This window comes from Mastigoproctus giganteus, chromosome 14 (assembly GCF_048544385.1).
Source record: "Mastigoproctus giganteus isolate SK-2022 chromosome 14, ASM4854438v1, whole genome shotgun sequence".
Taxonomy (NCBI): domain Eukaryota; kingdom Metazoa; phylum Arthropoda; class Arachnida; order Uropygi; family Thelyphonidae; genus Mastigoproctus; species Mastigoproctus giganteus.
The window spans coordinates 38,323,401-38,344,917 of record NC_143588.1 but is presented as its reverse complement, the minus strand read 5'-3'; the positions used below and the strand labels follow the sequence as shown (position 1 = coordinate 38,344,917).

The 21,517-nt window shown below is 36.4% G+C and overlaps 1 protein-coding gene across 9 annotated transcripts in view; it reads right to left on the bottom strand.

Moving 5' to 3' along the window:
- Positions 1 to 622: 622 nt before the first annotated feature.
- Positions 623 to 21,517, bottom strand: part of LOC150075069 (paired amphipathic helix protein Sin3a-like) — a 718,000-nt gene continuing 697,105 nt past the window's right edge. For all 9 annotated transcript variants that reach the window (XM_090389145.1, XM_090389146.1, XM_090389142.1 and 6 more), the window contains one exon: positions 623 to 1,825. In XM_090389145.1, the coding sequence (XP_090245271.1) occupies positions 1,598 to 1,825 (228 nt within the window). In that variant the 3' untranslated portion in view covers positions 623 to 1,597. The remainder of the gene's footprint in view (positions 1,826 to 21,517) is intronic.

Here is a 21,517-nt window from a genome sequence, read left to right as displayed (position 1 = left end):
TAAAAAGGCGGCTGTCTCAGAGGCAGTTATTACAATATATGAAACAGCTCCTAAAATAACACTTGTTAACTTTTGCAGTAACCCATTTGAGGAAGCTGTGGTCTATCCCATGACTGTTACAGCACTCTGGCATGTGTCCTTTAGAAATGACTGTCCACATAGTTGACCTCAAATAACTGATATCTTTTTAATCAGAGAACATTACTCATCAGGAAAATGGGCTATCCATTAAATGGATATCTCTTAAATTAGTTATATTAATTATTTTCTTTTTATGAAATAAATTTTAATAAAATGATATTCATGTCATATTTTCTTCCGAGGTTAGAAAATATTTTTTTAGAACAACCATGTGTTTTTGTGTATTTTGCCCCATTCTCAACATTTGGTAACCTGATAATTGAACAGCAACATGCAAAATAACGAAAAATGAAATATTATACACACCTATCTATTTACAAAAGTTAAAAGTCCAAATGGGCATAAACCAATCTTAATTAAGAAAAAACTATTTTTTTTTAAAATATATTAAACCAGATAATACTCAGTGTACAAAGTACAAGAATATTATAAAACAAACTAAAAGTGAAATGTCAATATTTACACAGGTCATGGGTTTTATTTCAACAATTCTGTAAAACACACAATGTTATGGCATTTTTGATGATAATATACAAGAGAATGACAAACAAGGGCAAAACTTACTGTCCTGTAATATTCAGGATGCTGATATATACCCTTTACCCAGTTCTTAAACTCTCTCTCTTTGCAATTATGGAGTAACAACATTTACTCATGGCTTGATTCTTTTCTAGTCCACTGAAGTCTAATGGTGTGCATAATCTACAGATACAAAAATACCACACTTGTGTAAAATATCTGAGAAGGTCCATTGCCCAATATTCTGTACATACATTTTGTGCCGAAGTTTCTCTCTATATATGTCATTCTGCAGCAACATATATGTCCTTAAATAAACACACACACACACACACACACACACACACACACACACACACACACACACACACACACACACACACACACACACACACACACACACACACACACACACACACACACACACACACACACACGTGTGGCAATCATATTAAGTTCCATTTATGAACAACGGCAAGTTTATTCCAATGCATTCGGGCATTCTTAGCATCTGGATGCATTTTATCACCAGGACGACTTTCGCATAGTCTTCAAATGAAGCAATGAAAATATTTTACAATGACCACTTCCTCTGTAGACTGGGGGAGGGGAGTTTCTCGACCACAACAAATACTAATCCCAAGCAACACTTTAAAAATTATAAAAATAAAAAAGGAAATGTTTAGAGAGGTAAAAATAATCCCTCAGTACTTTTCGCAGCTGAATTTCTTGGTCTTTTGTTTTAAGTCAGCTTAGTTCCACTTCAACTCCTTTACAGAAAAGGAGCTACTACAGTTGGCGCCACAACTGACGATGCTGTCGAAGCTGAACTCAGCTACGTACAATCAGGAGCCACTCGAATGGATTATTTTAATCTTTTAAGTGACTGAGATTGACCTGATGCGGATATCAAACGAGCAATCATCACAGTGATGATTCACGTCTTTTCTTGAAGCTTTAGTCTATAGCGATTATAGGGGGAATAAGGTGGTTTACTTGGATTATCTTCCCTGATGCACACAGTTATCTCACTAATATCTTCTCCAAGTCCCATCAACCATTCTCGGCAGAGTTTTTGAAAATCTTCTGTAACATTTTTGTCCATCCATTCTCTGTGCCATTCACGAAACCTTTGGTTTAGCCTCTTTGATACACTTAAATGACTCTATAAAAAAAAAAAAAATACACATATATATATATAAATACACAAATAATGAGGGGGAGGGGAAATAGAACTAATAAATAATTTAAACAGAGATCACTAAACTTTATGTACACCACTCCTACCATCCAATGTATAAAAGGAGCTGTCAGTTCCTATGAAAGGGTTAAATGGGCAGAATCTTTGCAACCTTTTCACTTTGAAGTGAACTTTTTTGTGTGGAAATTTTAAAAATTGTACAAAATGAAAACTTTGCATGCTTTTAAATATTAATTTGGTCTTATTTTGACTAAAGTTCCCAACACTACAATTAAATTATTGGAAAAAAAAAAAAAAAAAAAAAAAAAACACCTGTATTAATCTATTTTGATGTCCTCTATTATCTATTTATTTATCATTCAATTTAATGAACTTCTGGATCCCAATTCCAGACAAGTCTGGCTTTTCAAAACCTAAATCAGACAACACTGGCTGTCGATCTCCACCTTTCATTTTTAAAGCTATTTTCATACTGCTATCTGTATCAACCATTGGTCAATACAAATAAGGAATGGCTGAACGTACTGGAGGATTTCAAAAAACAATTTGTTAACTCACATAATTTGGAACAACCTTGAAAAATGAAAAATATATGTATATAGTCAGGAAATGGATAAATATGAAGTATTAAAGAACATGAATGAACGATTTTTTAAATATCCTATGAGCTTAAAATCTTCATGCTATTATGTTTCCAAAACAGTGTCCCTCCCCCCTCCCCAAATCTCTCAACATTGGGGGCAGAAGTTTGGAAGTATATAAAAACAATAAAAAAAGAGAAGGAAAAAAGCATCATCTTTAGCAACCTGACTGAATAAATCAACATAAAAGATACAGGCAAAATAATATTGATTCATGGGCAATTTTGTTTTCTCTAATGTGACAATTCATGCTCTTATGGTCAAATTTCAGCTGCTGTTCCAGATACACTCAGTCAAATTCTATCCAACAATGATTGCATGATATTAGTTTTTGGTTATTTAAAATCTCTATGCCTGCTTACACATGCAGAATACACTTTCTGACAAATTGACCTAATTCTGTAGGTCACTGAAATCTTTCGTGCATTTATCTTTTATATCGCTTGGTTTTGATGCATTATTGCCTCTGTTGCCAATTTGCCACTAAAACTCAAACCAACTAATTTGAGGGCTGGAGAAGATGAACCAAATTCTATTATACAGGTACACCTAATTACTATCTCATTACTTAAATTCACTAATTGAGTGAGCCAATCGAGGTTTCAAGACTACAGTTTCTGGTCTCTCATCTTATGAGAGACCTTAATCCCCATTTAGGAATTAAGATATACATAACCTTTGTCATGTATCTGAATCATCATTCACACAATGGGTTGGCAAATGAGGCTGTCATTTACCCACTCTGCAGAAGGATTACTGATGTTTTTATTTATATATCTCATTTACATTGTGTCATATAAAGCATGTTGTGCTGAGTGCACAACATGGCTTATATCTATACAAATATGTTCATGGGCTGAATTACACGTTATTCAGGCAGAAAAATCCATAATAGCACAGAAGAAACCATCTGCCCTCTGCCTGAGGCTGATTAACCAAAGTTTAAAATAAAGATGCTCTTAAGTATCATGCTAGTCTATGACTTTATTCGAACCAAGACCTCGCCAAAGGAGTGATGTATTTGAACCACTATATTGTCAACAGAAGGGCAAAGCATGACTTCCATGTATGGTGAGTTCTCTGTATATGTGAGTTTTGTTCATGCAAATTTAAACTTACAAGACCGAATATTTAGACGTTTCATTTTATTTGAGAGCCAAACTCAAAATTACGCAACTCAGTATTTAGATACTTTCATTCTATTTGTGCAACTAACTCATCATGTTGAGTGAGAGAAAACAGGGTGGATTACTCATCTGTCACATGATATTCACATAGGGTACTGTACAGTGGTGTAGCTACTATGTAGGCAGGAAAGGCAACTGACTCTGGGCCTGGGCCCTTTAGGGGGCCGGCATCTTTGACTGTCTCCTGTTTTTGCAATTTTCATTAATTAAGTAGGGGCCCGAACTCCGGGCCCAAAAAAGAGTAGCTACGTTACTGGTACTGTATTGCCCGCTTTTAGTATCTTGATGTTGTTAGTCATCCTAAATAGACACAAAATAAAGTAATTTTTGAGGCTGCATCTGCAGGAAAAGAAGCAGCAGATAAATATTGAAAAGAACTAAAAGCAATAACTGAAGGTGGTTTATTCTAGAAATGAATGCCAAACCACAACATGAGAAGAAACAAACACACCAGGTTACAAGGCCTCTGAAGATCACCTGCTGCTTTTGGGTGGTAATGCAGAGAGTGAGTGGAAATTGAGCTAAAGCTGAACTACCACAGCAAAAATTCATGGGCACACTAAAGGACTATAACAAAGATTCCTTGTCATTCTACTGGTATGCCAATAAAAAAGGTGAAACACAAGTGGAATTAGCATTAGCAGTGGCATATGATGCAAGAGCAAGATTATACAATATCAGCAAAAAAAACAAACCCTTCCCATTTCACCTATCCATTCGCTCCAAATGTCTGTCCAGCTAATCCTTGAATCTATTTAAGCTATCAACTTCAACAAATGGAAATTTGTTCCAGCAATCAATCCCAGTCCCCCTGTTGGCTGAAGCAAAATTTCCGCACATCTATTCAACAACAATCTTTCCTCAATTTGAATTTATGCCCTCCCAAGTGTGTAATTTAAGGAAGTTCAAGAATTCCACCAACAGTGAGCTTGTTCAGACCATTCAAAGCCCTTATACACCTCAAACCAGATCACCTCGCAGGTGCCTAGTCTCCAGATGCTGGAATTAGCAGAACTCAATCCTTTCTTTGTAAGAGCAACCCTTTGTTCCACTCACTAATCTTGTTGCTCTTCTCTGTGCTCGTTCCAGCAGCTCTACATCTTTCCCAAAATGAGGCCTCCAGACCTGTATGCAGTACTCAAGGTGTGGCCTGAACACTGCCTTATACAAAGGGAAAATCACCTCCATACCCCAGGGGCTCACACATCTGGTGAGTATGAGCTTGGTATACCCAGGGTCCTGAGCTGGATATCATCATTTTTCTCTTTCTTGGTGATTCTCTTCTACTGCTCTCTCTCTCTCACAGGGTAACTCAGAATTTTTTTTTGGCTGGTGCAGCATAAGCCTTAGGCTTCCTTGCACCATTTGACCAATAATAATAATATCCCTGTTAGCAAAGTTCCTGTATATCATTGACAAGACCCCAATAGCTGCTCTGGCAGTCTGTTTTGCCAGCACTGCTTTGAAAACTTCCTATCTGACTGCACAATTACCCCGAGGTCTTTTTCATTCTCCACTACTATGTGTAGTGCTGCACAGTTAGTACATTACTCTGGGTTTTATTGCTGCCCATATGCAGTACTTTGCACTTGTCAATGTCAAATTCAACTGCCACCATTAAGCCCATTTGCCCAACTTTTCTAGATCCTGTTGCAGCAGAATACTGACATTAATAACCCTGCCCACCTTTGTATTATCTGCAAACTTGGACATTTTATCTTCATCAATACCACTGATAACAATAGAAAACAACAATGATCCCAACACTGAATCCACTAATAATGTTAGTCCACGACAAGCAGTGCCATCAATTACTACTCTCTGTCTTCTTGCACTCAACCATCCTTTTATCCAAATCAGCAACTTGCCCTTAATGCCATACTGCTCCAATTGCTTTAGTAAAGAGCTGCATCCAGAATTGAAGTCCTATTGCATGCAGAAAGAAATTCCTTTCAAAATTTTCATTATCCTGGATAATGCGCAATGCCATTTACAGATCGTCAGTATGAGCGCATCAAATTTATTTTTTTGTTGCCTAATACTAATTCATATTATGTGCACTCTACATCTACAATGGCTAAAATTGTCAATCAGATGGAAAATCTGAAAGTTTCTGTGAGAGAAATTTGGAAGGTGTTCAGCAAAGGTGTAAAGACACTCTTTCATTAATCAAGTCTGCACAGATCAAAATTCCAAAGTAATGCATGAACTTCATGTGGAGGAAACTATGCCCTCAATTCTGCCATACAGTCAGTTCTCATATAACACAATAGTCGTGTTCCTAGAAATCCTGGTGCAATATAAATAACAGGTCTTATGGGAAAAATAGGTTAGGTGCCGACCACCCAAGATTGGACACACATTTGTAACCAAAACATTACCAAACACAATAAATAATTGTATAATAAAACACTTACACAGTTTAAAAATGTAAAATTAACAATTTAATCATTTAAATTTAGATTCCTACCTTAAAAAATAAATGAAGACACCTTGCGGGAAAGACTTGAAGCAGTGGAATTATGGGGAAAGTGGCGGCAGGTTGTCATCATTATCGGAACCGGGAAGGGGAGGAGATGCAGATGAGGGCTTTGAATGAAATATAGTCATGCAGGAACTACAGGGCTGTGGCTCATTTTCTGTCTTTTTTTTTGGTGTTTTCATAAAAAAGACATCTAGTTTCTGTTGTTTCGCTATCTTTCTTCTTTCACAAAGCAGCTGGTTATGTGGTTCCAAAGCAGATCGAATTGTATGAAGTGCTCTTCTGCTTCTTTCTGCATTGTAATCGTTATCTTCTAGTCACTGCATACTTTTCTCAAATGAATTTAAAACTGAAGATAACTCAAGTAGAAAACTGTTTTATGGTGGATTTCAGGCATTTATCTTCATCGTCTTCCTCACCTTCCACCTGCCCTCCATCAACAAGATTTTGCAGTTCTTCAGTTGAAAGTTCTTCTTCATGAGACTGAAGCAACTCTTCTAAATCTTCTTCCTCCAATTTCTCAAAGCCTCCGCAAATTACTTTGTGAAGGCAACGCAATGTGCTTTTAATTTAGGAAGCTCGTTTACAGGATCAAAGCCAGAGTTTAAAATCATGAATAAAATCTGGTAAAAGAGGCTGCAAACACCACAAAAGGATTCTTTTGTTATTTCGTTCCAAGCCTCCACAATTATGTAATTGCATTTTTTTATGGTGAATTGCTTCCAAAAGTCTATAACTGTTGGTGCATTTTCACCCTCTGTTGTGAACCCTCATTTTCACCCTCAAACCCATGCTAACAGCAAGGGCTGGAGGGTGACTTGGTGCATTGTCCAAAACAATTAAAATCCAAATTTTTCTTTTTGCAGTAGTTTGAAACACATCTAGTAGAAGATCAGTGAAGATCTGCCTGGTCATCCACCCTCTTCTATTGTTCCTAAAGTAAACACACAAGGAAGACTTTACAATCCCTTTTAACACCCGTGGATTGGCTGCATGATAACAACAAGCTTCAGTTTCAAGTCGCCACTTGCATTTGCTCCTAACAGAACAGTCAATCTATCCTTAGCAGCCTTGAAGGCTGGAGCTCGTGCTTCCTCTCTTAAGATATATGTTCGTGACGGCATTTTTTCCCAATACAGTACGGTTTCAACAAAGTTGAAATGCCTTTGCTGCTTTTCATCTGCACTCACAGCTTCACCTGATAATTCCACATTAAGGAAAGCGTGACATTACCTGAAATTATTAAACCAGCCACTACTGGCAGTAAAGAGAGACACTTCTTGAGGGTTTCAGCTTTATTTCTGAGGTCTTCAAATATTGCCAATGCTTTTATTGTAAGCAAAGTTGTTCCTGATCTCTTCTTTGTTTGATCTTCTATCCAAACAGATAGCAGAGATGTTCCATCTCTTCCAATTTTGTTAAGGGGAAGTCTTGCCTGACCAATTTGATTGGATACTATGATGCAGTCACAAAAGAACTGGATGCAGGGAATAACTTTGATATTATATACTTGGATCTTAGAAAGGCTTTTGATACTGTTGCACATGGAAGACTGCTGCACAAATTGGAGCAGTTGGGCATTGGAGGCAAATTGCTGCTATGGATAAAGGGATGGTTGAGGGGGAGAAGGCAGAGAATGGTAATCAATGAACACTGCTCATCGTGGACTAATGTTATTAGTGGAGTCCCTCAGGGTTCAGTGTTGGGTCCATTATTGTTTTCTGTATTTATAAATGATATTGATGATGGTATATCAAGCTTAATGTCCAAGTTTGCAGACGATACAAAGGTTGGCAGGGTTGTCAAGGACACTACTGACACTATGCTGCTGCAACAGGATCTGGAAAGGTTGAGCAGATGGGCTGAGAGGTGGCAAATAAAGTTTAACATTGACAAATGTAAAGTACAACATATGGGAAACAGTAACCCCAGAGTAACATATCAACTATGTGGTACTACACTGACAGTGGTAGAGAATGAAAAGGACCTGGGGGTAATTGTGCAGGCAGATATGAAGTCCGGATGGTCTGTGACAGCCAAATCTTCTGCTTGCACATTCACGTTGGTGGGACTGTTAGTAATCCTGGGCATAACCTCCATGCACAAGTACATGGTGGGTGACCACCCAGGTGTGAATCAACATAAGCAGGGCGAGATGTGGCGCCCACATCACATGTAGGAATGCCACCCCTCTATGTTACCAGGCAGTACTAGGTGGTAGATGACTCTCATCAGCCGGTGAAATACCACCACTTTGCTTATTGGAGGCTTGAAGTGGTGGAACCAATATTTAGTCTCTACAGCTAAGTTCTGGTCAACCCTTACCTATCTCTTTCATCATGCAGTATGATTGATGACGTTTGAGGTTATGGTGTACATCGTGGCGAGATCCAATATTCCTTACATTTTGAGGGTAAGCTCTAAAACGGTGTTCGCAGGCCGGCTGCTAGTTAGTACAATGGACCGTACATATTGGTAGCACTCTAGGGAGTCTGAGTAGTGTGCATGCAGGGAGCATTGTTGAGGCCATGATATGTTAAGGATCTGGGTATATTCTTACCATGAGTACACCCTATCCAAAAATTTCATTACTTTATACAGCATGTCCCCCCCCCCACATTTTCTTACTATTGAATACACCACGAATTGTCAAACTAATAGAGCAAGCTTATCTGCGAAAAGATCTAAACCTCCCAAGCACTTCCTAATTCATTTCACAAATATACATGATCTCAATTCTAATCTTAACGATGTCCATTTCCACTTTCAGTCTGCCAAACCCCATGTACTTTTTCTGACAGAATCTCAGTTATCGGTTGATTCAACTACTGCTCATCTCAGATGACCAAATTATTCCTTTTGCCTCAAAGGTGGTACTTGTGCATATGTCCGTTCTGATATTCCCTGTCAGAGACTTGGCAATTTGGAATCTCCTCTCTTTGATCTTCTCTGGTTTAAAATCTCTCTACCTCATTGTGTCAAATTCATCTGTTGCCTCTACAGCTCTCCCAACTCCACTAATCATTTGGAGCTCTTTGACTTCTTCTCTTTGCAACTTGACTTTCTCCAGTTCAATTTTCCTAACAGTGAGGTAATTTTCCTTGGTGATTTTAATGTTCACAACTCCAGCTGGCTGAGATGCCGAGGCTTTTGCAATTACTAATGACCTTGCACAGATTGTTCATTTACCTACAAGAATACCGGATAATCCTAACCATGCAGCCAACACGCTTGATCTTTTTCTCACAAACAACCTTTCTAAGTACACGGTCGAAGTGAGAGGTCCTTTAGGCACTTCAGATCACAACTTGGTGATTGTCTCTTCTCCAATGGGGCCTTTATCTCATGGCTATTCCCAACTTCGTGTTGTTTGGCAATATAAGATTGCAAAATGGGATGACCTGCGAGATTTCTTTTCCTTGGTCGGATTACTGTTTCAAAACTTCTGATGTCAACGTTTCCTCAGATTGTGTCAGTGAAATTATTCTTGCAGGAATGGAATCCTTTATTCCACACTCCACTTTGAAATCTCAGACTCTCAGACTTTATCTAATCCTTGGTTTTCCAATAAATGTGCTAAGGCTGTTCAAGAGAAGAATGTTGCATATCGTAATTGGCTTGTTTCTAATTCTTCAGTTTCATTTTCTGCCTATGCCAAAGCTTGCAACAATTGTTTATATATATATATTATTTGGTTTTTAGGAGCATTAGCAACTAAGGCCATATTGCTCCAGGATATGCGGTGGTCCTTCTCTGACCTTTCTGCATCCTCCGTATTTGGTGGTGGTGACGGGCTCGAACCCCGGTCTAATCAAGCGTGTGCTATGCACTGCTGCTCCTTCCCACCTGGCTACGGAGGCGCCTACTGCAACAATTGTAAAGCAGTTATTAATCTGTCCAAACTAGAGTTTGAACAGGCTAAGAGTAGGAAACTTGCTTCTTGGCCTAATGGTAGCCGAGCATTCTGGTCCCTTGCCAAAGCTATTGGCCGCAACTCTTGCCCATCTCTGCTTGTTTGTTTGTTATTTGGTTTTTAGGAGCATTAGCAACTAAGGCCATATTGCTCCCGGATATGCGGTGGTCATTCCCTGACCTTTCCGCATCCTCCGTATTTGGTGGTGATGGGCTCGAACGCCGGTCTAATCAAGAAGCGTGTGCTACGCACTGCTGCTCCTTCCCACCTGGCTACGGAGGCGCCACCCATCTCTGCTCCCACCACTGTCCAAACCAGATGGTCCTGTTGTCACTTCAGCCAAGGATAAAACTAACCTGCTAGCATTCCATTTTTCTTCCAACTCATGTATTAATAATCTTGGTAAAACATCTCCCACCATTCCCAACACGCTGTATAAATGCCAATCTTCAGGTAATTCTCCAGTGGGGCAAAGACAACTTAGTTGATTTCAACCCTTCTAAAACTCAGTCTTGTCTTATATCTCGCAAAAAGGATTCTTCTGCTCCTATGCTTATCTTTAGCGACACTCCAATTTCTAGACAAAATGATATATCTCTTTTGGTGATTACCCTGACTTCTAATCTCTCTTGGCACAAGCACATTACAAATATTGCTTCCTCTGCATCTAAAAAACTTGGTTTTCTCTTTCGCTCTCGGCGTTACTTTTCTTCTAAACAGCTGCTCACTCTGTATAAATCGCAAATCTGCACTGCCAAGGAATATTGTTCTCACATCTGGGGTGGTGCCCCCCAAACCTTTCTCAGGCTTCTTGATTCTATTCAGAAGAGGGCAGTTAGTTTAATTAATGATTCATCTCTAATAGAGTCAAGGCGCCTCCGTAGCCAGGTGGGCAGGAGCAGCAGTGCGTAGCATATGCTTCCTGATTAGACCAGGGTTTGAGTCCATGACCACCAAATATGGAGGATGAGGAAAGGTCAGGGAATGACTACTGCATATCCCAGGAGCAATATGGCCTTAGTTGCTAATGCTCCTAAAAACCAAATAACAACAACAACTAATAGACTCGCTGTCTCATAGGCGTACTGTCTCTGCTGTATGCCTCTTCTACAGATACTTCCATGGGCACTGTTCTTCTGAATTGGCTTCTTTAATTCCCACTCTCTCTCTCTCTCTCTTTCAAAACAGTCTGAACACGTGCCGCCACCAGCCAACATCTATTTACTGTCCAACTTCAAACTCACAGTACCAACTTTTCATCTTCTGTTTTCTGGAACAAACTTTCTTCATACATATTTCCTGAAAATTACAGTCTACAGAAGTTAAAGTTCAATGTCAACAAATATCTTCTTTCGTCTTCTCTACCTCCAACCAAAGCACGGTACTAAGTACTATAGGTTCTAATACCGTTGTGTTTGGGGTTTACATAAAAAAACAACAACAACAACAAAAAAAAACATTAAAGCATTCAACATGTGAACTGAACCTGCTGGACATAACAGCAATTGAATAATAATGTGGATTCTATATTTGTATAACTATAGAATTTATAATGAAAAGAGAAATACACAGACTTTTTCATAACTCCTATGGATAAAGTTATGAATAATTATAGAATTATTGCAAAACATTTTACTAAGAAAAAATTTAATAACAAATTATATAACAGGTCACCAGAGCCAACCAATGCATCATTACCAAACAGTTACATGACTTGAAGAAGAAATTAAGTAAAAAAATAATAACATCAAATTCCCATTTGTATATTTAATACCAAAATTTCATGAATCTCCAGTGGGGGTTTTTATTTATATCTTCTTGTAGGAACAATTATGTAAAAACACCCAATAAATGACTAGGAAAATTACTAACTATATATACCTATTTGAGAGTAAAATAATAAGAGAAGTTACCTCAATATAGTACGCAGAACACTTCCGTATGATACCCTCCAGAATTCATACGGAAGTGTTCTACGTACTATATTGAGGTTAACTCCTCTTATTATTTTACTAATATTATTATCAACGTAGAACATATTGAGTATTACAGCTCTGATTCATAATACCTATTTGATGTAATTGTTGAGTGCATTAATGCTAATCGCCATAAAGATACTTTTTATTTGTGTGTGTGTGTGTGTGTGTAATGCAGAAATGGGAATGAAGAAAATACAGAAAAGGCACCTGAGTACGCAAGGCTGCAACACAGGATACAAATTGTATATAGATGAAATCAGAATGAAATAACAGAAAAATACATAAAGATGGAGCAGTATAAAACAAGGTGCTGAGGCTAATAGAAGAAAAGTAAGAAAAAGAAAAGAATGAGAAATAAAAAGAGAAAGAATTTTAAGAACCTAAAAAAAAAAAAAATATATATATATATATATATATATATATATATATATATATATAAAATTAACTGAAATTAAAGGCTGCATCAATGAGCCAATTAAATGTAGAGATGCCAAAAGGGAAAGCAAAAATTTGATTAATAAGCGAAGAAGAATAGTGAGCATCAAACTGAGGGTGGGAAGATAATAAAATAACTAAGGGAAAGATAAAGTTTGATGCAAACTAAAGAAAGTTGGTACATAGATCATCAGGGGATTTGAAAAACCACTGCATTTCTATATAAACTTATGGTAATGGAGGAAAGGTTAAAAATATTAGGAAAAAAAAAATAAAATAATAATAATATAAAAAAATAATATAATAAAAAGGGAGGGAGAAAAAAAAGATAGGTCCTCCAAAAACATAAGGCAGCCCCAATGCAATATATATAATTAAGTTAAGTAATTAAATTAATGTATAAATGAATTAAAAAAATGATAATGAATACCTTGAATTCATTTATATACCTCAAGTATATATCTATTAAAAGGATAGTATTAATTTTGCATGTCCAAGATAAGAAGAGGTAAATTTTGACTGAAAAACTTTAGTGAATTTAGTGTAACAGGCAAAGTTTTGAAACAGGAAATAAAACAAGGTGCAGGAAGGAAAAGGTAGTAAAAATAAAAGAGGCGAAAATAGCAGAGAGGAAGGAAAGCAAGAATGTCTGAATTGCTCTTGTATTACACTAATAGTTCAATGGATGGTAAAACGAAGGATAAAAAGTAAAAAGATAAAAAGCAGAGAAAAGAGTTTAAAGGATACTAGGCAAGCTGGGTGTGTAAATACACAACCTCTTAGAGGGCCTTGGCTGAGAGAGCGTTAGTTGAAGGAGATACTAATACCATAAGACTGTGATATGCTTTGAAATGTCGAAAAATATGGCCAAAAATAAAAAAAATATAAGGGAATAAACAAATAAGAATGAATTCAATAAAGTTGAAATGATAAATATCAAAAAACAATTAAATACCAGAAATTCATTGATTTAATTCATGTTTCATCAAGAAAGGCATAAATGAGATATAAACAGAAGCAGAGAGCTATGACAACTGTGGAGTTTCTCAAAGCAGCAAACAATATATAAAGAATTATGCGGACTGAATAGAGCTATGTAAAAAAGATGAACTAGTGCCCTCTATATTCATTTTAAAAAATGAATGCAAAAGGCTGTTTGGTGAAAAAACAGTCTGGAAAAAAGAGAAAGGGAAACATGCCATAGATGAAAAGAATATAACATACACTTCAATTGTAAATCATTATTAAATCATCTAAAAGTAAAAATGAAAATAGACTTAGACAGTAAAAAAGTATTGATATTGTTCAAATAGAAGCCATATAATGTATTTACTTACAAAGCAGTGGAACTACCACCATTGAAATTTACATCTTTACATCTACACAAGTATCAAGTTAATACTTGTGTACTTATTGAATCCAAATTTATGTTTGATATAAGACGACATACTTTTGATGTTATAATTAATGGTTATAATTAATAAAGTTAGTAGGAACGTTGTTACTGAGCAATTTAATACAAAGGCAATTTAAGGTATTAGTAAAAAGCTTGATTATATATATATATATACATATACAGTTGGTCCTCGACTTACGACTGACTTTTGTTCTGACTGACAGGTCGTATGTCGGCCATATATTTAACAGTATTTTTTAACCTTTCTAATCTTTTTATCATCTTTATAATTTATTTTTATAATCTTTTATTTTTCATTTTAAATACAGTAATGTTTTTATCTTTTACTTAGCGATATTGTACATACCTTCGTTTCTACACCTAGGCTATCTCTCTCAATGAGGTTAAATTCAAATGTTCTCTACATTTTAATTGGTTTATTATTCATACTGTTTATAAAAAACAAAACTACAATCTATAATTATATATTGTACATAATGTGAAAAATAATACTGTATATAATATACTGAAAACACAAAAATACAATCTAGAATTAATTTAAAAATTAATACAAATGAAATTTACAAAATCAATTTTTAATCTTTGCTTGTGCTGGGTTGTGCATCGTCAGGGTCATGTTCTTGGTTTGAGGTAGGAGATGTTTATTTATAGAGACATTATGCAAAGCAAATCTTTTTTTAAAATACTTAAACCACCCGGTACTAGCCTGAAAATCTTCTGCATAATCGTCTCTGATGAGTGATTTTAAACTCTGAAACAAACTTCTAGCCTTTGCCTGCACTGTGTGAAGGCTCATGGGTGTATTTTTTTGTATTAAATCTTCCATCCATATTAACAACAATTTCTCCATTTCATGGATGGGTTCCTGTCGTTGATTGGTTAAAATTGTAGACTTAATAGGCACAGAAACCTTCACAGCTTCCCGAATTCTTTCTTTGTCTTTAAGTATCGTCGATACGGTGCGTGGAATGCGATAACTTCAAGTCACGTGCTATCGTATTCACTTTCTTTCCGCCTTCATACTGCTGGATAATTTTCATTTTACACTCTAAATCAATAGTTTTCCTTGACTTCTTAGCTGGCATATATGTACATGAAGGCATTTTCCTTTTACTAAGCATTTTATGGGTATTACAATAGAATTTTAATTAATACACCACACGCAACAGATGCTTGAAAGCGACTGGATGTATGTGAGAGAGAGCGATGGAGTTTATGTGCCTGGTGCTGTCCTCAGGCCTCTCGTCATCAATGCGACTCCTCACCTGGGTTATGGGTATCCTCAGTAGTGACTTCCTGATTTATTATTCATTTATTAATTTATTTATTATTTATTTTATTATTATTTTTTTGTGGTCGTAGGTGTGGCCGGTCTAAGTCGACGACCAAGTGTACAGGGTGTCTCAAAAATATTGGTACAAATGTTTAGGGGAGGTAGGTAACATCTAAAGGAATGTGAATCGCATAGGAATTCATAACCGGAAACGCCACCGTAAGTCGGTGCAGTAGTCGACGCACGAAGAGCATGCATGGATATACAAACTGTGAGCTGGCAGACATGCACCTAGTGTATGGATTAGCAGAGGGCAATGGACGAGCTGCTCAACAAATTTATGGAAACGCTTCCCAGAGAGACAGACATGTACCGGACCACCGTTTGTTTGCGCGTGTGCATCAAAATCTGGGCGATTATGGGTCATTTAGAGGTAACAGGAGTAGTGTGGGCAGACCACATTTGATGCAAACTCCCGCCATAGAAGAAAGTACTAAACATTTTGGACGGCATTCGTTGAATTTCGTTTAGTACTTTAGAAAGTACTAAAGATTCTGGATGGCATTCAACGAATGCCGTCCAGAATAATCCTACTACCAGCACATGTGCCGTTGCTTCTGCCTTAGAAGTGTCTCATTGCAGTGAAAGGGGTGTAAGGAATCGTCGTGTCTGGCACAACGATTCCTTACACCCCTTTCATTTCCAAAGGGTTTAGTTACTGCTCCCCCAAGATCATCCTGCACGTGTGGCTTTTGTGCAGTGGTTTCTCCAAGAAAGTGTTCAAGACTTGAATTTTCCAGCCTATTTTTTGTTCACAGATGAGGCTTATTCAACAATGCTGATGACAACACACACGGTGTGTTGTCACCCCCATGCGGCACAACATCGCTTCGCAATAAATGTGTGGGCAGGTATGGTCGGTGACTGCTTAGTTGGCCCATACTTGTTATCATCCCGCATGAACTCTGTTAAATATCAGATCTTTCTTGAACAATTTCTAACAGGGTTACTTGACGATGTTCCAGGAAATGTGAGATGCAACATTTGGTTTCAACATGACGGGGTGCCTGCCCATTATGGAAGGTGTGTTCGTGACCATTTGAACAGGCGTTTTGGGCGTCGATGGATTGGCCGTGGTGGACCCATTGCCTGGCCCTCAACACTCACTTAATTTATCGAGCCTTGATTGCTTTCTGTGGGGACCCTCAAATCTATTGTGTATGAATCGCCTGTGGAGACGGAAATGGATCTCGTGGCGAGACTCGTCTGCGCTGAGGCTACTGTCAAAGGAACTCCAGGTGTGTTTGACTGTGTCCGGCAATCCATGCTGTGTCGGTGTCACGCAGGCATCGCGTCTCATGGTGGAACTTCCGAGCATCTGTTGTAACATCATGAAATACATCCAACTCATACTCCATTGTTAATATTATATCAAATAAATGTTTGTCACTGATTACTGTCTTGTGTCATTTCTGCTTCTTGTGCCTCTGCTACTACTTTCCCATGACGTTTCCGGTTATGGGTTCCTATGTGATTCACATTCCTTTAGATGTTACCCACCTCCCCTAAACGTTTGTACTAATATTTTTGAGACACCCTGTATATGAAATATATATATATATATGTATATAGATGAAATAGATATATATATATATATGTCAAAAGATCTGATAACGTAGGTACAAAAATTAATGAAAAAATAAAAAATAAAATAAAAAGTGCAAACACTCATAAGATTTGTAAAATTCTACATAAACAAAACGTCCAGGGTCTGATAACTATCTACCCAGTTCTGTCACTGAACAGGTATGGGCTATTGTGTATATACAGGTGATCCCAGCTTAATGCTGATAATTCGTTCCGGAAAAACAGAGTGCTAAGTGAATCCGCACTAAGCATTTTGTGAGTTGCAGTCGGTGCCATAGGATATTTCCTAATCAATAAAAAAAAAAAAAAAAAAAAAAATGGTAGTGAAAACATGCACAAATGTCGGTCAAAATATTTAATATTCAAATATTTGTAGACATAAAATATTCTGCATTACATAAGTACATAATTATGTGGTAACTACTTACGTATCAAAATTAAATTTTAAATTCCAATTAAAATCATGAATTTAATCGATCTAAAAATTGATTTAATTTAATTGATGAATTTAATCAAGAAAAATGTGTCGATTTTGGGTTGAACTTTGGCCCTCTTCCAAATAAACTAAAAGGGGTATTAATTTTAAATCCCCCGCAGCGTTACCACCCAACAATAAAGTCAACCGATTATTCACCGCTTTGAAACCTGGCATGTTTTTTTCTTCTTTCAATATGAAACTTCTTTTAGGCATTCGTTTCCACAAAAGTCCTGCTTCATCTATGTTAAAAACTTGTTGAGAAGTATAACACATAATATGCCTCTTCAATAATTTTAACAAGTTTTTTTTTTAAAGTTTCGGCTCCTTAATCTGCACTTGTGGCTTCTCCCTGGATTTTAAATCTATTCAACCGGCCCTTACTAGTTTTCAATGGTTCCACATTCTTTTTTTTTTTTTTTAGGTGGGTTTTCTTCAGATCATCATATTGGCTAATCTCTCTCTCTCTCTCTCTCCCTTTTTTTTTTTTATAATATTTAACTTAACTGAATTCTGCATTGGATATTATCTTCAATAAAATTAGTTAAAGTCTTTCCACTTCAATCCTAATAGCTGGCCTAGCCCTAGTTGCTTGCAATGGAACAGCAATCTTTCCCGCTGCTAAAATTAATTCTTTATTTTTTTTTATAATATCGATTCACTTCAAAACGTGTAATTTAATTTTCAAATTCAGTCTTTTTCTTACATTTATAGTCTTTGTACTTCGGCCAGACGTTGCTTTTTCATTCTTATCCGCCATTATTAACTCTTCGAAAATGTAACTGCATTGGTTGCATTAATTATGATACAATGTTCAAGTAAACTCCGTTACGCACAATGTCTAATACTGCATGATGACTAGACTTCGGATAAATGCATATAACACAAATATACTTGATATTTTTTTAAAATGTTGATCTCAGAACTACGTAACAAATCACTGTACTGCAATTAAATCAGTGTGTGAGAAAATATCACTGAGTGTGGAAAAATTTCTCAAGTCGGCGTGGGAAATGTTTTAATGCTGTTTTGATATTCAGTTTCAAGCTATCGACTCCATCAAATGAAACGATTTCATTAAATATGCAATCTGTAAAAGAGCGTTATAGTCAGATACGGGTTATAATATAAGAACAGCGTTATAGCGAATCAGCGTAAAGCGAACCGTGTTGTAATGGGGGTCTGCTGTATATATATATGTAAGGGGGTATATGTTAGGTATGAGTTAGATTAATTATTATTGACACCACTGGCTATTATGTCTTACAGCCATAAATACATACCCATACTGCCATGGTCATGTCAGGTTTTAAAATTTATTCCTTTATTTTTTATTAATAATATCACTATGGCAGTGCGTTACAGATGTTTGGTATAAAATATTTATTTTTGTGTATGTTATTAAGTAATTTCAAAGCAATACTACTATTACACATAAAATTAAATCCACGTGATTACTGTTATTCAATAAAATATAAGGGTGCAGAAGTGTTCTCATAGTGGCTACTTAGACTCTAATTGGTAAGCACATGCATTACGACCTTGTTTAAATATAAATCAAGTTGTATTTACACTTAGTCATCAGTATAGCAGACTAATTGGTAAGCACATGCTTTACAATCTTGTTTAAATTTAAATAAAATTAATTAAAATAAAAAATTACTTATAGAAAATGATATTTCATACATTGAGCCAAATAAACCTATTATTCAAAACTTTGTAATCTATAATACTGGTATGAGGTGCACAAAAACAGACAGTAATTAAGCTTATTACTTACTACACTGCTCAACAAAACATGGCAAAAAGGTCCCATTACAGAAGTCGGTACAAGATGCTCGAAAATATGGTCATATGTCATCAGTACAGCGTATGATCCCCTCCAATGGCTAAACAGGCCTGACAGCAGTGAACCACACTCAATAGAAGGGTGTCTATAAGATTATGTGGCAACAAATTCCATTCTTCCACAAGCACAGACTTTAGCTTACCAAGTCACTGAGGAGTGACATTGCCAGCGTGCAATGCGAAGCCCAAGGGTGTTCCACCACAATTGTTGGATATCTTCAGTTTCAAGATACTGCTCCACCACGTGAACTTTATGTGCAGTGGTGTTGTTGTGCATGAAAAGAAAATCTGGGCAACCACACCTCTAAAAAGTCACACACAGGGTTCGAGGATATGTTCTTGGCACTTCTTTGCAGTTACGGTACCCCTATCAAAAACATGAAGAGGTGATATGGTTGTTGATCATTATTCCACCCCACACGAGAACACCATCTCCACCATGTGTCCCTTTTATTTCGATGTGGCTATCCCACTCCATATGAAGTAATGTCTAGAATCTGTTTGTAGGCTAAAACGGAACTCGTCAGGGAACAGAACTGTACCCCATTTGTCAGGACACCAACTCACATATACATGGCACCAGTTTTGACGAGCTCTGTGGTGATTTAGGGTTAATGGGATGCAAACCACTGAATTCTTTGCATAGACTCTGCTTGAATTGAGAGCCTTCTTAACAGTCTGGTTGAACCTCAAGAGATAGTTGATGACAGAACATCATAGGGTTCTGTCTTGCTGTCAAGAGCTAGACAGAAGTCTTCTGGTTGATGTAGCTTTTGGATGACCTTGCCCAGCTCTTCTTGTAATGGTTTCTGTCTCACAAAACTGTTTCCATGGTGTAGAGACAACACTGTGTGCCACCTCTGCTTGCCCAGTTTCAAGTCATTCAATGGCCTGCCATCTCAAAGAATCATCTAAACAATGATAACTTATTAGTACTGGAGACGTGGCTATTCCACTGAGTAAGTCAAAAATAGGAATGAAATTATGTGATTGCAACCTGTGTTTTTATAGGCATGAATAATTTGCATAACCTGCAGCTCTGTATGGTGGCAGGTCAATTTCTATTGGATACCTGGATTTGCATACCAGCATACATATTCACCTTTGGCAACACTGTTTCCAATAAAATACTCATGAAAAACATTTTGTTCTGTTAATTTTGTTGAGCAGTATATTAATCAGATTGGCCTCAGACAAAGTATAAAGCTAAATAGTACTAATTTTATAATTGTTTTTAGTTTATTTGGGAATGAACATTGTGGTTGTCCTGCACATTGTGGACACCTGCATTTCAGTTGGGAACTTTCCAATATCAACTAATATTTCATTCTATTATAATACTATAGTGGAGAGAAAGTCTAGCACGACTTAGGCTCAACTGTAGAATGGTTTCTATTATAGATGGCTTTATTCTGATGTATTATTATTTAATACAAGTAGGATTAAAATATATTTTCCACATTTGCATAAAAAAAAAGATATATATATATATTAATAAGGAAAGAAAGTTAATAATTGTAACAAACTGTAAATAATATTTAGGGGTCAATGCACTTGCAGAGCAATTATGCATTACAACCATAATGTATATAAAATGTGTAAAATTAATATTAAAGATAATAATATAGAAGGCAAATCAATCAAATAATACCAAGCAGAAAATTTAGAAAATGCAAAAAAAAAAAAAAAAAAAAAATCGCTGTTTACCCACAATCCAGATGACTTTAACTGGGGCCACCCACCCAGACTGAAGGTGAAAAACGACAAGAAGTTCTCTGTTTCTCTAATGATCAATATATGCTAATATATAAAGTATATAAAATATAAAGTAATCTGAATCTAAACTAAGTAAAAATGTTTGAATCTAAACCAAATAAGAAATTGTAAATGTAAGCATATATTGATCATCGTTGACCAGACAGAGAACGTAATTTAATAATTAAAAAAAGATTAGATATATAGTATATAATGCATAACTACCATACCCAGGACATAATGTAATAACAACAATAGTCGTCAAAATAACTATCCCCCTAGTGAGTTAATGTGGTGCCCCATATGTGATGGATATGGTAAAAATATAAATCAAAATAAATAAAAAATTATTAATCAATTAATTAATTAATTAAATTTAAGTTAACGCAAAGAGAAAAACATGCAGATAGTAAGAAGAAAAACTAATAGAGTAGAACCTGAACTCCATAAAGGTGAAAAAATAGTAGTATAGATAAGAAATAGTTTCTCCTACATCCTCGGATTACCCTAATAATTTCGGAGAAATAACAACAAAGAACAAAGAAAACAGAACAGCTTAAAGACAATACAAGATATAAGTTGTAGCTCGGGTATGCCCGGGATC